The 16,719-nt window shown below is 49.5% G+C and overlaps 1 protein-coding gene across 1 annotated transcript in view; it reads left to right on the forward strand.

The window, feature by feature from the left end:
* Window positions 1–16,719, forward strand: part of LOC115102345 (calmodulin-binding transcription activator 1-like) — a 129,520-nt gene that overhangs the window by 62,665 nt on the left and 50,136 nt on the right. Inside the window, 2 exon segments of the mRNA XM_065006054.1 lie at window positions 2,461–2,575; window positions 10,739–10,892. Of these exon segments, the coding sequence (XP_064862126.1) occupies window positions 2,461–2,575; window positions 10,739–10,892 (269 nt within the window).

Genomic DNA, 16,719 nt, shown 5'->3' on the forward strand with positions numbered 1-16,719 from the left:
CACACTCCTCTCATACTGACTCCACACACACTCATCTCATACTGACTCCACACACACTGACTTCACATACACACTCCTCTCATACTGACTCCACACACACACTCCTCTCACACTGACTTCACACACACACTCCTCTCATACTGACTCCACACACACTCCTCTCACACAGACTCTACACACACTCTCCTCTCGCACTGACTCCACACACACACTCTCCTCTCGCACTGACTCCACACACACTCTCCTCTCGCACTGACTCCACACACACTCTCCTCTCGCACTGACTCCACACACACTCTCCTCTCACACTGACTCCACACACACTCTCCTCTCGCAATGACTCCACACACACTCTCCTCTCGCACTGACTCCACACACACTCTCCTCTCATACTGACTCCACACACACTCCTCTCATACTGACTCCACACACACACTCCTCTCACACTGACTTCACACACACTCTCATCTCGTACTGACTCCACACACACACTCCTCTCGTACTGACTCCACACACTCTCCTCTCACACAGACTCAGCATGACATACATGTAGCTTACTGCTGTTCCCATGACTTCGGCGGGGTTAAAGAACATGTGTCATGTGTGATAATAATGTCCTTTTGCGTATGAACTTGGTGAGATTGATGTGATTCCAAAGCCAGTGTTTTCCCCCTCCCTATTCCCCTCTCTCCTGCTGTGTGGCGGCGTACATACAATGTATATACATTATTATGAACTGGGTGGTTTGAGCCCTGAATTCTGATTGGCTGACAGCCGTGGTATTTCAGACCGTATATGACAAACATGTATTTTAACTGCTCTATTTACGTTGGTAACTAGTTTATAATAGCAATAAGGCACCTCGGGGGGTTGTGGTATATGGCCAATATACCACGGCTAAGGTCTGTATCCAGGCACTCTACGTTGCATCGTGCGTAAGAACAGCCCTTAGCCCTGGTATAAATACCACACCCCTTCGGGCCTTATTGATTAATTATACAAAAAGTATATATTCATAATTATACATGCATATTTGTGTCTCTGTGGATTGTACTGATAATTACTGTGATTAACTCTTTCCGATGTCTCTTTCTCCCTCTCTCTCTCATGTGATTCTGGTCCCTGTGTTATGCCCTTGTTTGGCTTCCTCGTCAAAGTGTATTACTTTCAGGCAACTTGTAGTCAACACTGCCCCTGTAGATCTCCTCAGGAAGTGCGTGTGTGTTGATCATCTTGGCAGTGTTTTGATGGCACCTTCTTCCTTCTCCTGCTCCTCCCTTCATACACACACCTCTCTTATCTCTAACCATCCCCCTGTAAATGTCTCCTCCATCCCCACCTCTCTATCAAGTACACACACACACACACTCACATACACACACACACACACACACTCACACACACTCACACAAACACACTTTCTGTTTTACATTTTTATCATGCAGATTTAATACAAACTGCTGGTTGCTAAGAAACCGTTTGAGCATTTCTTGCCAGGAACGGACCTTTGTGTGTTAGACTACACATTTGTGTGTGTGTGTGTGAGTGTGTGTGTGTGTGTGTGTGTGTGTGTGTGTGTGTGTGTGTGTGTGTGTGTGTGTGTGAGAGTATGTGAGTGTGTGTGCGTGCGTGTGAGTGCGTATGAGTGTGTGTGTGTATGATTGTGTGCATGTGCGTGTGTGTGTGCGTGCATTTGAATGTGTGTGTGTCTCCAGAGAGAAGTCTGGCTAAACTGAGCTCTGGGGGCTGCACCTGTACCCAGCACGACATCAGCCAGGGACTGACAGAACCACAGCACACAGGCTGAAGAGAGGAGTGTATGGCTGTTGTTTATTTTCTACTTGTACTCTTATCACTCTGGCTGGTGCCCCTACTGCTGTTATTTGGTACATATCTGTGTGTGTCGGCAGAGTACATAGGCAGATGTACAGTATCAGCCTGGTTGTCCTGTAATGCTGGACACACATCAATCCTCACTGTGAAATGCACCAGCGCAGCTCTCTCCCCTGGCGGCTCCTGTGAGGTGGTGATTCGCCCGCCGACACTGGGCAAAGACACCTAAAGAGCATGTTGACTGATACAGAGATAACAACAAAACACACACATGTTAGAACGAGAGTAGGAATGAAAGGAGAGAGAGAGACAGAGAGAGAGAGCGGGAGAGAGAGAGAGAGAGAGAGAGAGTGTGTGGGAGATAGAGAGAGAGAGAGTTTTGGAGATAGAGAGAGAGATGGCGATGGGATAGTTCTATTTTCCAACTCAGTAGGAGTTGATCGCTTTGTACCTGGGACGTTTGTGTGTGTGTGCTAGAGAACGCCAAAAATAAAGAAAATAGGTTGTTTAGTTGCAGTCTGACGTGGTGTCACCTGGGTGGCCAGGCTCTGAGCATTAGGATTAGTGCCACGGACCCGGCCAAGACCATTATGGCAGACGGATGGCTCCCTGATGGCCCCTTCCCAGCCGCATAGCCCCTGGGCAGGGCAGCCAGCCTCAGACAGCACAGCACCAGGGGCCAACAGGACTAATGGAGAGGGTGGTGTTGCTCTGCGACGGCCTTCAGATGAATAAGTACGCTGTAAACTGGGAGAGGAAGATACTAGGCCTGCCTACCTTCCTGGTGTCTACAGGTCTCTGCCCTCCTCTCCCTCCATGCATCAAACACAGGCCCCTTTTCACATCTTACAAGGCCATCAGATATAGATACAGACATAGCACTCACATAACACCTTTTACAATGACCCTTCCACTAATACTGAACCGCAAAACACAGACGCACACAGATACATATGCACCTACACACACATCCAGCAGTCCTTTCCCAGAGTGCAGCGGTTCTTCCACTCTAAGCTGCTCTTGACTCTATGGGAGTGATTATGTGCTGCTGAATTAAACATCACAGCCTGGCCTCAGCCCCTGGCTGGCTCACAGACACACGCACACACTCACGCATGCACGCACACGCACACAAACACACACATCGGCCTCTCTCTTCCTGTTCCTCAAATGTTCCAGCTCTTGATGCTGCCTGGAACCCATAGACAGGTTCGGAAGTACTGTAGAGGGAACACAGAGGGGAGGAGAGCTCCATATAGATACAACACAGGTCTTTATTAGAGGGGAGGAGAGCTCCATATAGATACAACACAGGTCTTTATTAGAGGGGAGGAGAGCTCCATATAGATACAACACAGGTCTTTATTAGAGGGGAGGATATAGATACAACACAGCTCCATATAGATACAACACAGGTCTTTATTAGAGGGGAGGAGAGCTCCATATAGATACAACACAGGTCTTTATTAGAGGGGAGGAGAGCTCCATATAGATACAACACAGGTCTTTATTAGAGGGGAGGAGAGCTCCATATAGATACAACACAGGTCTTTATTAGAGGGGAGGAGAGCTCCATATAGATACAACACAGGTCTTTATTAGAGGGGAGGAGAGCTCCATATAGATACAACACAGGTCTTTATTAGAGGGGAGGAGAGCTCCATATAGATACAACACCGTGCTGCCTTCTAGATCGACCATTATTATATCATTATGCGATAGAGAACAGGGAGAGATGTCAAGGACACAGGTAAAATGCAGGAGTATTCCACACCATCCTCCATCAAACATCATACATCCATACGCTCCCATTTATACACCTAGAGTGCCTTACAGGGGGAGGGCCCTTAGGAGCCCCCCCTGTCCCCCACCCTCCCCACTGCTGAGCCTCCTCCCATGCCTTCTTCATACAGATCTGGGTGGACATGGCCGAACTGGCCAATTCACCACAAGAGGCCCCTCAAAACTGGCACGGGCCCTTGGATTGGTACCTACCCCGGGGGCGCCAGGAACACCATGGCAGAGGAGCGGTGGAAGGAGAGAGATGGAGGGGGGGGCGGAAGGCAGAGCGTTGACACCAGACACCCAATTAGAGTGTCTATACTGAGAGCATTTAACAAAGGCTTTTTGAGAGAGGAGCCAGAGAGAGACGGGTGATGGGTTCAGGAAGGGGACCCCTCCACTACCTAGACAGAAGGTGGCTGCGGGGTGTTTACTCCATTTTAGGGGTGTTTGATGCGGAGTGTTGTTTGCCGTTGTATGCTGTTCTGCAAGTGTCTGTGTATTCGCTTGTGTGTGTGTGTGTGTGTGTGTGTGTGTGTGTGTGTGTGTGTGTGTGTGTGTGTGCTTAGGATCCTAGGTTAGGGTGTGTGTGTGTGTGTGTGTGTGTGTGTGTGTGTGTGTGTGTGTGTGTGTGTGTGTGTCTGAGTGTGTACATGCAGCAGCAACATTAGCAGCCACCCCCACACTCTCAAACACACCCTTTGGTGGTGAGAGAGCGGCGTAACCTTCCAAACAAAAGGAGAAGAAGAAGTCTTGTGCCTGTGGAGCTGTGGCTGTAAACTTACAGCACCTCAGAGCCAGTTGACCTTGAAATTAGCAGCAGAGGGAAAGAGAGGGAGTCAGGGAGAGCGGTAGAGAGGGAGGCAGGGAGAGCGGTAGAGAGGGAGGCAGGGAGGGAGGCAGAGAGGGAGGCAGAGAGGGAGGCAGGGAGGGAGGCAGAGAGGGAGGGAGGCAGAGAGAGAGGGAGCCAGGGAGAGCGGTAGAGAGGGAGCCAGGGAGAGCGGTAGAGAGGGAGGCAGGGAGGGAGGCAGAGAGGGAGGCAGGGAGGGAGGGAGGCAGAGAAGGAGTGACGGAGAAAGGGAGGGAGGGAGGGAGGCAGAGAGAGAGGGAGGGAGGAAGGCAGAGAGGGAGGAAGGCAGAGAGGTAGAGAGGCAGAGAGAGAGGGAGACAGGGAGGAAGGCAGAGAGAGAGGGAGGCAGAGAGGGAGGGAGGGATGGAGTGGTGCATTTAAGAGCTCAACCCCAGTGCCAGGGGCCAGGAGGCTGCTTAATAACGTCCACACCATGCCATTCATCACCATGCCACCACCAGGGCAACTGCCCCAGCACAGCCCACAGAGCATGGCCGTAATCACCTCTCCCACCCACACACACACACACACACACACACACACACACACACACTGCACACAAACTACACGCTCACACCCACCGGTTCACACACACACACTCACACGAACCAGCATGCACACACTTTCAACTGATAAACACATGGTAATAAACACAGCCCAGGTTTAAGTGCAGGGTGCTAAACAGAAGCACTCACACACCGATAGTAACTCACACAGACACAGTCCAGCATACAGGGTGTGGTCGGCCCGTTGATTTACTGTCATGCAGATAACATTTGCATACAAAAATACTGTAGATTTTATAGAAGCATGTCTGGATATCACATAAACAGATACTTCCACAGTACTTTTCTCACACATGAATGAACACACTAATATCTGTATACATCCCTCGTGCATGTTCACATCCTCAAAACAAAGTGTGGCGTTGACGTTGAGCATTTGCGACAACACAATCGAGAGTTCCAATTTCCTTCATATTCTGCATTGAAATGGATCTCCCTGTAGTGGGCTAGTTAAATTCCTTCCTCAAGGAGCTCGTAGCCACACATCTCTGAAGCTGCCTCTTCTCCCTAGCCTATTTCCTCCATCCTCTCTTCCTCCTCCGCTGAGGAATGGGCTTTTTCGCCTGACTTCTTCTCTGAGAACCTGTCTTCCCTCTCTCTCTGTGTATCTGTCTTCCCTCTCTCTTTGTGTATCTGTCTTCCCTCTATCTCTGTGTATCTGTCTTCCCTCTCTCTCTGTGTATCTGTCTTCCCTCTCTCTCTGTGTATCTGTCTTCCCTCTCTCTGTGTATCTATCTTCCCTCTCTCTGTGTATCTGTCTTCCCTCTCTCTCTGTGTATCTGTCTTCCCTCTCTCTCTGTGTATCTGTCTTCCCTCTCTCTGTGTATCTATCTTCCCTCTCTCTGTGTATCTGTCTTCCCTCTCTCTCTGTGTATCTGTCTTCCCTCTCTCTCTGTGTATCTGTCTTCCCTCTCTTTGTGTATCTGTCTTCCCTCTATCTCTGTGTATCTGTCTTCCCTCTATCTCTGTGTATCTGTCTTCCCTCTCTCTCTGTGTATCTGTCTTCCCTCTCTCTCTGTGTATCTGTCTTCCCTCTCTTTGTGTATCTGTCTTCCCTCTCTCTCTGTGTATCTGTCATCCCTCTCTCTGTGTATCTGTCTTCCCTCTCTCTGTGTATCTGTCTTCCCTCTCTCTCTGTGTATCTGTCTTCCCTCTCTTTGTGTATCTGTCGTCCCTCTCTCTGTGTATCTGTCTTCCCTCTCTCTCTGTGTATCTGTCTTCCCTCTCTTTGTGTATCTGTCTTCCCTCTCTCTCTGTGTATCTGTCGTCCCTCTCTCTGTGTATCTGTCGTCCCTCTCTCTCTGTGTATCTGTCTTCTCTCTCTCTGTGTATCTGTCGTCCCTCTCTCTGTGTATCTGTCTTCCCTCTCTCTCTGTGTATCTGTCTTCCCTCTCTCTCTCTCTGTATCTGTCTTCCCTCTCTCTCTGTGTATCTGTCTTCCCTCTCTCTCTCTGTGTATCTGTCTTCCCTCTCTCTCCGTGTATCTCTCTGCTTGCAGCTAGCCTCTCTTTGAAGCCGTTCCACTCCGAGCGGCTGGTTGCTTTATCTTGCTCCTCACTAGGTTTCCCCCATCAGTCCTCAGCTCCTCCACGTCCCACCAAGCCTCCTCTTCTTAACTACGATCCTTTGATGTTAATGGCTGTTCTTATCGCTCCTGTGCTACGCAGCTCATTGTAAGAGAGAGAGGCCTATCTGCTACAATAATGTTGTGCCAGGAAGCGCTGGGCTTGGAGATCCCGTCTCCCAGCCCCCCTCTCCTCTCCTTTCTCCTCTCTTCTCCCCTCTCCTCTCTCTCCTTAATGAGGCACAGTACCGTGTTGGTGGTGACGGCTACATGGAGAGGAGCGGCAAGGAGAGGAGAGGGCGACGGGCTGTGACAGGGGTCACCAGGGCTTACAGGCCCGGTTACAGATTACATGACTGTGTCTAGTTTCCACCATTGGACAAGTACTGGGGTTTCTGTATGTGTCTGCCAGAGCCTGTTGAGGGCCCTGAGTCTACATGGCCTGTCCTGGTAGGAGCATAGTCCGACTCTGTAGCTATAACCCTGGTAATGAGGCTATGACTGTGTTCCAAATGGAACCCTGTTACCTACATAGTGTGCCACACCTATGGGGCCTGCTAGTGCACTATAAGGAGAATATGGTGATTTTGGGACACAGCCTGTCTCTTCCTGGCTGTAGCCGTGGCAACCTGCCTGAGCTCTGCTTTATAGCACTGTGGTGTGGACTGGCTGCAGGGCAAGGTGGTGTCGCTGAGGCTGAGAGCTGAGCTGAGCGTAGGAACATTGCCTTCCATGTGTGTGGGTGCCAAAGAAACCTGTTGCCTGGCTACGACTATTCCCTGGTCTTACGGTAGTGTGGGAGGCAGGTAGCCTGGCGGTTAAGAACATTGGGCCAGTAACAGAAAGGTCGCTGGTTCGACTCCCTGAGCCAACTAGGTGAAAATAAATCTGCCGATGTGCCCTTGAGCAAGGCACATAACCCTAATTGCTCCTGTAAGTCGCTCTGGATAAGAGCATCTGCTAAATTACTCAAATGTAGTGTGTGTGTGCGTGTGTGTGTGTGTGTTCCCCACCCCCTCAGTAGGCCTTCCTCCCCTGTGACTGCCTCCCCTAGACTCCATAGGTAATTAATTTAGCAACATCCATCCATCTGCTGTGGGGATATGCACTAGACTAGGCAATAAAGTAACACAACAACACTGTCTACACACACATGATACGTAGGGCTTTTACCTTGGCTATCACTTGGATGTGCATCTTAACCTTGGAGCCTCCCACGCTAACAGATTGTGTGTTGGGTGTTGGAGTTGTAGCATACTCCACTTCACACACGAGCGTGCATACAAACACACACACACACATTCCCCCTCCACACACACTCCAGCAACCAGATCCCACTCTCCCCACTGTGGAAGTGTACCGTTGGAAGCGGCCCTAAACCCGCATGGGGAACGAGCAGGAAAACAACCAAGAGAGCATTACACAATTAATCAATAAGTTAATGAGATCTCATTCTCTCTGCAAAAAACTGTCCGGGCTAAAGTTTCCCCCCGTTTCCTTTGCAGAGAAACAAACTGGTGATATTACACAGAGGAAAAGAAAGCAGCCAACAAGAAATGAAATGAAATGACCCTCCTGATAGATTTATGTGATGCTTTCTATTTTGATTGTGTTGTTTTCTTGGTGGCGGAAAGGAGGAGGGACGGTGAGGAATGTGAAGACAGTCTGAGAAGAGAGGAGCTCCAGCTACATGTCACGTACTGCCCTCATCCCAAAGGCAGCCTGTTCCCACAGGGCCCTGGTTAAAAGCAGTGTAGAGGTGTTAGTGTTTCATTAGAGACAGAACCACCGCTGTGGATGTATATCTCAGTGTATAATACTAAAGCCTAGCTGTAGCTGGCTCCACAGATTACTAGTGTTTGGATGAGCTGTAAGGCTGCCAGCTAAATGTTCCCTTTCATTGTAGAGCAGAGGCCAATATGCAATATGTCTGTGTGTGCTGAGGTAGAGAACAGCTGTGTGCCTTTATGTGTGAGTGGGTGTTGAATGGAGGGGGGTTGTGCGTATGTGTGTGTGTGTGTGTGTGTGTGTGTGTGTGTGTGTGTATGTGTGTGTGTATGTGTGTGTGTATGTGTGTGTATGTGTGTGTGTGTATGTGTGTGTGTGTCCTTCCTCTCAGTGTGTGTGCTTCCTCCAACATGCTCATACAGTGCGTGCTACGGCCCTTTGTTCACCCCTCTCGTGCTAGTTAAGGATTGAGGGCATGGCCTGCCGATTACCACAGCTGGTAATGCCATCTGGGGGCATTACACACTCGCTCGCCCTGACATCGTGGAAGCGAGACACAGCCGTCCCAGTGTGTTGACTCCAATGACAGAGGACAGGGACAAGGTTTATCACAGAGGAGATAACACACCTCAATGTCCGGCTGTAGTGGGCTGGGGGAGTGAGACCAGGGCCACAGTCTATCAGACTAAACATCCAGCTCCCTATACAACGGAGACTATACACCAGACCAGTCTTCCAAGAGACTGTACCAGAGAACAACTCTGTAATCACAACTGCCGGCCCTTTTAAAGAGAATACATTTCTGTTGTTTTGAATTTGACATGATTCCAATGCTAAAGTTGGTCCTGTGCACAAAGCCCTGAACAGATCACCACAGAAAGACAAGCTCTTGTCCAGACAGGAACATTAATGGTGTTAGAATTAAGAGGCAGCAGGATGGTTTGTTCTCCACATCACACTGATGAAGCTTCAAACTGCACTCAGACACATGGTGTCTTCGACCTTCATCAAGGTCTTTGTTTTTCCCTGTGTGTGTGTGTGTGTGTGTGTGTGTGTGTGTGTGTGTGTGTGTGTGAAGGAGCAGGTCAAAGGCCATGGTGAGTATCTGTGTGGATGTACTTGTGCATTTCTGTGTGTGTGTGTGTGTGTTCTTTATTTGGTGTGTTTCCATCCTCTGATGTAGTCTCCATGCCTGTGTTTGTGGCAGTAACTAATATTTCTGCCTCTGTGTGAGTGTATGTTCGAAGGCGTGTGTCTGTGGTTATTGGCAACTGTGTGTTTGTAATGAATGGGGTCTTAAGGACCGGGAGCGTTTCTCCTGACACTGTTTACTCCGCACAGTAATCAAAGCTATTCATGATTACAGATCACAATTGATGTTATTCACACCGGCTCAACTGGTCTTTTAAACAGCACCTATTTTTCATAAGCTGTCAATTTAGGGAATTTAGGGAGGTAACGATGGCAGCGAGGGGAATAGGTGGATTCTGACTGGGTACACTGGCAAGTTAATAGAGGGCATTGGCTCGGCATGTGGGAGGACTTCACAAAATGCGTGTTAGTGTGTTACATGCACGTAGGGCAATTACCACACGCACACACATACGAGAACACATACAGTACACAGACACACACACACACACAACCCTTCCAAAGAGGTTTTAACTCCCCTTCCAAATCTTCCTTCAGAGACCCACTTCTGTTTTGCTTTTCTCTCTCTCTCTCTCTCTCTCTCTCTCTCTCTCTGAGTTTCTCTCTCTCTCTGTCTCTCATTCTCTCTCTGAGTTTTTCTCACTCCATTCTTTGTGTGAGAAATACCATGCAGTCTCTCCAACAACAACCTATTCCAGCAGCATGTCTGTGTGCTGACACACCAGCTGTAGTGTTAGGTGTTACACTTCCAGCTGGGTCTCTTCCCTCTCTGGGACTCTCTCACTGTTACCACACAACACAGTCAGTCTGCTGACTAAACAAACCTCTCTCTCTTTCTCTCTCTCTCTCTCTCTCCCTTTCTCTCTCTCGCTCTCTCTCTTTCTCTCTCTCTCTCTCCCTCTCTCTCTCTATTTCTCTCTCTTTCTCTCTCTTTCTCTCTCTCTCTCTCTCTCTCTCTCTCTCTCTCTCTTTCTCTCTCTCTCTCTCTCTCTCTCTCTCTCTCTATTTCTCTCTCTTTCTCTCTCTTTCTCTCTCTCTCTCTCTCTCTCTCTCTCTCTTTCTCTCTCTCTCTCTCTCTCTCTCTCTCTCTCTCTCTCTCTCTCGCTCTCTCTCTTTCTCTCTCTCTCTCTCCCTCTCTCTCTCTATTTCTCTCTCTTTCTCTCTCTTTCTCTCTCTCTCTCTCTCTCTCTCTCTCTCTATTTCTCTCTCTCTCTCTCTCTCTCTCTCTCTCTCTCTCTCTCTCTCTCTCTCTCTCTCTCTCAGAACCCTGACATCGTGCTCGTCCACTACTTGAATGTGCCGGCCATAGAGGATTGTGGGAAGCCATGCGGGCCAATCCTGTGCTCCATCAACACGGACAAGAAGGAGTGGGCCAAATGGACCAAGGAGGAGCTGATTGGCCAGCTCAAGCCCATGTGTGAGTATCTGACCTATCACATTCCGAGTACAGCATTGAGTGCTCCAAGCCTTTTCAAAGCCTGATACATGACCAGGTGCAAGCTCTTCTCAAGGGTCCGGCACTAAGAGCCCCAGACACACATAGAGGCTATCCAGACATTCACGTCTGGGTTTTTAATGCTCAGACCTCTCCTAGCCTTATTATTGGAGTAGCCTAAGTGGCTCTCTCAGAGGCATGTCCTGGTTGCTAAACTGTTACCATCTTGTTATTGTTTTTATTGTTTCTGTGTTCCTGCCCTGCCTGGAGCCATCTGGTAGACAGGGGTCAGGGGTTATCTTTCCCCCAGCCCTCCGGCACCACAGTGGTCAGCCTGAGAGCACACAGCCCTGGCCTCACATCCTCCCAGTCAGGCAGAGCAGGTCCAGCATAGAGCAGGGGAGAGCTCTGTTGATTGATGCCTTTGTGTGGGAGGAAGAGTCTCTGACTCACCAGAAATCCTTCTCACCTCCCCCCTCTCTCTCTCTCTCTGATGTAACCTGGTTTACTAATTGCTTAAAGACACGTAGTAGACGTGTTGTTATGGACTGCCTGCGCCATTCTTCTGTCCAGCGCCGTGTTTGAGACCGTGTCTGAGACAGTGTTTGAGACGGTGTCTGAGACAGTGTTTGAGACGGTGTCTGAGACAGTGTTTGAGACAGTGTTTGAGACAGTGTTTGAGACAGTGTCTGAGACAGTGTTTGAGACAGTGTTTGAGACAGTGTCTGAGACGGTGTTTGAGACGGTGTCTGAGACGGTGTCTGAGACAGTGTTTGAGACAATGTCTGAGACAGTGTTTGAGACAGTGTCTGAGACAGTGTTTGAGACAGTATTTGAGACAGTTTCTGAGACAGTGTTTGAGACAGTGTCTGAGACAGTGTTTGAGACAGTGTTTGAGACAGTATTTGAGACAGTGTCTGAGACAGTGTTTGAGACAGTGTTTGAGACAGTATTTGAGACAGTGTCTGAGACAGTGTTTGAGACAGTGTCTGAGACAGTGTTTGAGACAGTATTTGAGACAGTGTCTGAGACAGTGTTTGAGACAGTGTCTGAGACAGTATTTGAGACAGTTTCTGAGACAGTGTTTGAGACAGTGTCTGAGACAGTGTTTGAGACAGTGTTTGAGACGGTGTCTGAGACGGTGTTTGAGACGGTGTTTGAGACGGTGTCTGAGACGGTGTCTGAGACGGTGTCTGAGACAGTGTTTGGTAAAATGTCAGGGTTTGTCTAATGATAATAGTCAATCAGGGGCTTCTGAAAATCAGTGGGAGAGTTGTTAATGGCCAGACTCCAGGCTGTGTGTATGTGCGTGTGTGTCTGTGTGTGTGTGTTGGCAGGGGCAGGGCGGTGACGGTGAGTGATGTTCACAGGGCTGATTATTGATGACCAGGTAGAGAGTAGTGTGTCAGCAGCTTTAAGAGAGAGACAGATGCTCCGTGAATACAGACCAGCCAGCCAGGGGCCCTAACACACACACACACACACACACACGCTGATCATGATCACCAGAGCTTATGCTCCCCTATCGTTATCCCCTTCACTGTTCCTCTGACGATCATTTTAGGAGTCACAGCACCCCATTCACCCCAGGACAGGTCAGATCAGGACAGGTAACAGTGCTGCGGTGAACTACTCTCTTCATTAGGTCTGGGGCTTTATTTCGGTAATGTGTGAAGTCATTCACTTTGGGGAGTTTGGACACAGAGGACCGAGGAGGGTGAGATGCCTTCTAGCTGACAGGCTACATGAGAAGGCCACATACAGTCTGTGTCCCTAATGGCACTCTATAGACCCTAGTCAAAAGCAGTGCACTGTGTAGGGAATAGGATGCCATTTGGGATACAGAGAAATGGCAACGAAGCAGCCTACAACCCCCCATCTCTCTCCCTTTGTCTCTTTCTCCCTCCCTCACTCCCTCTATCCTCTTTTTTTTAATCCTTAAGAGTCTATTGACGCACTCGTTGTTTAATCTAATTAACATCATTCTAAAAATCCCCATCAAAGTCCAGCATCAGTTTAAGCTGGAGATATCAGGGGCTGGGAGGTGGCCGAGCCACAGCTGTGTTTGTCAGACCATGAGACAATCCTGAAAATCTCACGAAAACGTCTGTAACGTCCGAACAGTTTGGCCCGACAAAACTATTATGGAAAGGGGCGACTCTCACGAACACGATGGTGTTCTCCGTTTTGCTCTACTACCCCCAAGAGTGTCACGGGACTCGTCTGAATGTAATCCATACGAACCAATGGAAGTATGGAGGTTGTTTTTGTACCAACAAAAATAAGGGGTTAAATTTGTGTCTAAAAATAGATACATACTGTATATATTCCCTGAGCTTTCTTATATCTCCTACATATCAGACAGACACTTCAAAACCTGATTCCTTATGATCTATTTTATGACTATCTTTTTTTGCCATTTCTGAATGTGTTATTCAAAGCATTTCTGTAGGCTTTAGTAGTAAAGCCCTAATTCAATATTTTATCTAATCATTTTTAAATACAGTATATTTTTTGATAACTAAAAAATCAAATAGCTAAATCATCCAAATCATCTATGACCATTTTAAAACAATAGAATATGTTAGTTTAGTAACCCCCCCTCCAACAGCTTAGACTTTTACAGGTTTTAAACAAACCAGAATAACATTCCGTCTACGGTAGAGCAACAGTGCCACCTAGTGGTGTGTTGACAGAACAGCTTCTTTCGTTGATCATAAGGACGCGGAGGGGTGCAGGCGAAGTGCACAGCAGCCTTATATTATATTGGTGCATTATTCAGCTGTGAATAATGCAGTAGGCCTTTACCTAATGTACATGCTGTACAACTGTACATCTTTACACAAGCAGCTATGCTTCGTCAGCAGATGTAGGTGGGCTTTCGCCACTGTACACTTGAGGAAGCGTAGTGTGTAGTGTAACACTATGGATCTCTCATGGGTGTGAAGGAGACTTGGAATGCCACTCCTCAGAGGTGTACGGTAGGCCCATGGAGAGGACGAGGCCGGATGCAAATCTCTGTTGGGAACTAAGGACGGTGGGAAACGAAGGTATGTTTGACGTTATAAGCCATGTGTCTTGGTACCATCTGATATGCATGTTGGCTTTAGGCTCTGTAGTGCATACTTCTAGACTGGGTCTGGGAGACTTCTACTGTTCACTTGATCTTAGTGCACAGACTCAACATAAACATCGAAGAGTTCTTTTCTTGGGAGAATTGGAACTTGGTAGAGAAAACGGGCTGCCACAGAGAGGTGCATATTATATCCACGGCTTCCAAGCAGAAAGCCCCTAAGGGCCTTAATGCAGAACTCCTCTTACGTTGTGTCCTGTGGGCAACAGCTGTGCCTTTCTTTGTTTCGTGTTGTTTACATTTTGAAGCTCATGTGGAAAACAGTAGGACAAGTATGTGAATAATGTATGTAAATAATGTATGTGAAAGAAGCAGTGCTTACAAAGTGACGTCATCTGTAAATATGGGTGGATGATGACGAAGGCTTTATGCCAAAATGCGGCCGTTTGTTTTGACCTCTGCTGCTAAAAAACGAAACATTAAAATGCGGGTTTTTCCTTTATTCCAGTATATGACTTTTAAACCCGGCACCCAAAGAGTTGTTTCACTGCAAACATTTGAGCTGAGCCCATTTCTCTTTCTAGACTTCTGCAATTGTCTTATTTCCCTCTTGTTTTATGCTCCCATGATGCCCCACTGCACAAAGCCTTAAACATGTCTAAGGACACAAAAACAAAGCAAGAATTCGGCCTCTATGGTTCACTGGAGCCTCGTAAAGCTATTTGTGTTTTGCTTCTGACCAAAACCTTTCTCACCATAGCAACCACACACAACTACACACACACACACACACACACACACACACACACACACACCACACACACAGAAATGCACAAGTACATCCACACAGATACTCACCATGGCCTTTGACCTGCTCCTTCCCCCAGCGCTAGAGGTAGTTGCTGAGGCTCGGGGAGAGATCCGCGGATGAAGGTTGGACTAGGGGTCAGAGACTGGTTTCTCTGCTCAGTCATATTATGAGAGGGCAGATCGACCAATGAGAAGGCAGCAGACCAGCCAGGCAGCTTGACTCACTGCCCTCCTCTAATGTAGTAAACAGGCAGTAGCCCAGACCCAGTGATGCCCTAGCCCTGGAGTCAGCCATGCCCCAATCCTGCTTATAACGCATGAATCCACCAGGAGCTCAGACCAACACACCAGCAGTCTCCCTCCCTCCATCCATCCCTCTCCCTCTCTCTCCTTCCCTCCTTCCATCCATCCCTCCCTCTCCCTCTCTCTCCTTCCTTCCCTCCCTCCCTCCCTCCATCCATCCCTCTCCCCCTCTCTCCTTCCTTCCCTCCCTCCCTCCATCCATCCCTCCCTCTCTCTCTCCTTCCTTCCCTCCCTCACTCCCTCCATCCATCCCTCTCCCTCTCTCTCCTTCCTTCCCTCCCTCCCTCCCTCCTTCCCTCTCCCTCTCTCTCCTTCCTTCCCTCCCTCCCTCCATCCATCCCTCCCTCTCTCTCTCCTTCCTTCCCTCCCTCCCTCCCTCCATCCATCCCTCTCCCTCTCTCTCCTTCCTTCCCTCCCTCCATCCCTCTCCCTCTCTCTCCTTCCTTCCCTCCCTCCCTCCATCCCTCTCCCCTCTCTCTCCTTCCTTCCCTCCCTCCATCCCTCTCCCTCTCTCTCCTTCCCTCCCTCCCTCCCTCCATCCCTCCCTCTCTCTCTCCTTCCTTCCCTCCCTCCCTCCATCCATCCCTCTCCCCCTCTCTCCTTCCTTCCCTCCATCCCTCTCCCCTCTCTCCTTCCTTCCCTCCTTCCATCCATCCCTCTCCCTCTCTCTCCTTCCTTCCCTCCCTCCCTCCCTCCATCCCCCTCCCTCTCTCTCTCTCCTTCCTTCCCTCCCTCCCTCCATCCATCCCTCCCTCTCTCTCTCCTTCCTTCCCTCCCTCCATCCATCCCTCTCCTTCCCTCCCTCCCTCCATCCCTCCCTCTCTCTCTCCCTCCCTCCCTCCATCCATCCCTCTCCCTCTCTCTCCTTCCTTCCCTCCCTCCATCCCTCTCCCTCTCTCTCCTTCCTTCCCTCCCTCCCTCCATCCATCCCTCTCCCTCTCTCTCCTTCCCTCCTTCCATCCATCCCTCCCTCTCTCTCCTTCCTTCCTTCCCTCCCTCCATCTATCCCTCTCTTTCCTTCCTTCCCTCCCTCCCTCCATCCATCCCTCTCCCCCTCTCTCCTTCCTTCCCTCCCTCCATCCCTCTCCCTCCTTCCTTCCCTCCCTCCCTCCCTCTCCCTCTCTCGCCTTCCTTCCCTCCTCCCTCCATCCATCCCTCCCTCTCTCTCTCTCTCTCCCTCCTCCCTCCCTCCCTCCATCCATCCCTCTCCCTCTCTCTCCTTCCTTCCCTCCCTCCATCCCTCTCCCTCTCTCTCCTTCCTTCCCTCCTCCTCTCTCCTTCCTTCCCTCCCTCCATCCCTCTCCCCCTCTCTCCTTCCTTCCCTCCCTCCCTCCATCCATCCCTCTCCCTCTCTCTCCTTCCCTCCCTCCATCCATCCCTCCCTCTCTCTCTCCTTCCTTCCCTCCATCCCTCTCCCTCTCTCTCTCCTTCCCTCCCTCCCTCCATCCCTCCCTCCCTCTCTCTCTCCTTCCTTCCCTCCCTCCAAACCCTCCATCCAGGGCTAGACCAGACTAGCAGGGCACGGCACACCTACCACAGTCAGTGCCCAGTGGTGCAGAAGACAATGTGATGTGATCTGTGTATCCTGAAGACAGGTGCTGCTCATCAGCCAACATCCCCAAC

This window comes from Oncorhynchus nerka, linkage group LG20, assembly GCF_034236695.1.
Source record: "Oncorhynchus nerka isolate Pitt River linkage group LG20, Oner_Uvic_2.0, whole genome shotgun sequence".
NCBI classification, from domain to species: Eukaryota; Metazoa; Chordata; class Actinopteri; order Salmoniformes; family Salmonidae; genus Oncorhynchus; species Oncorhynchus nerka.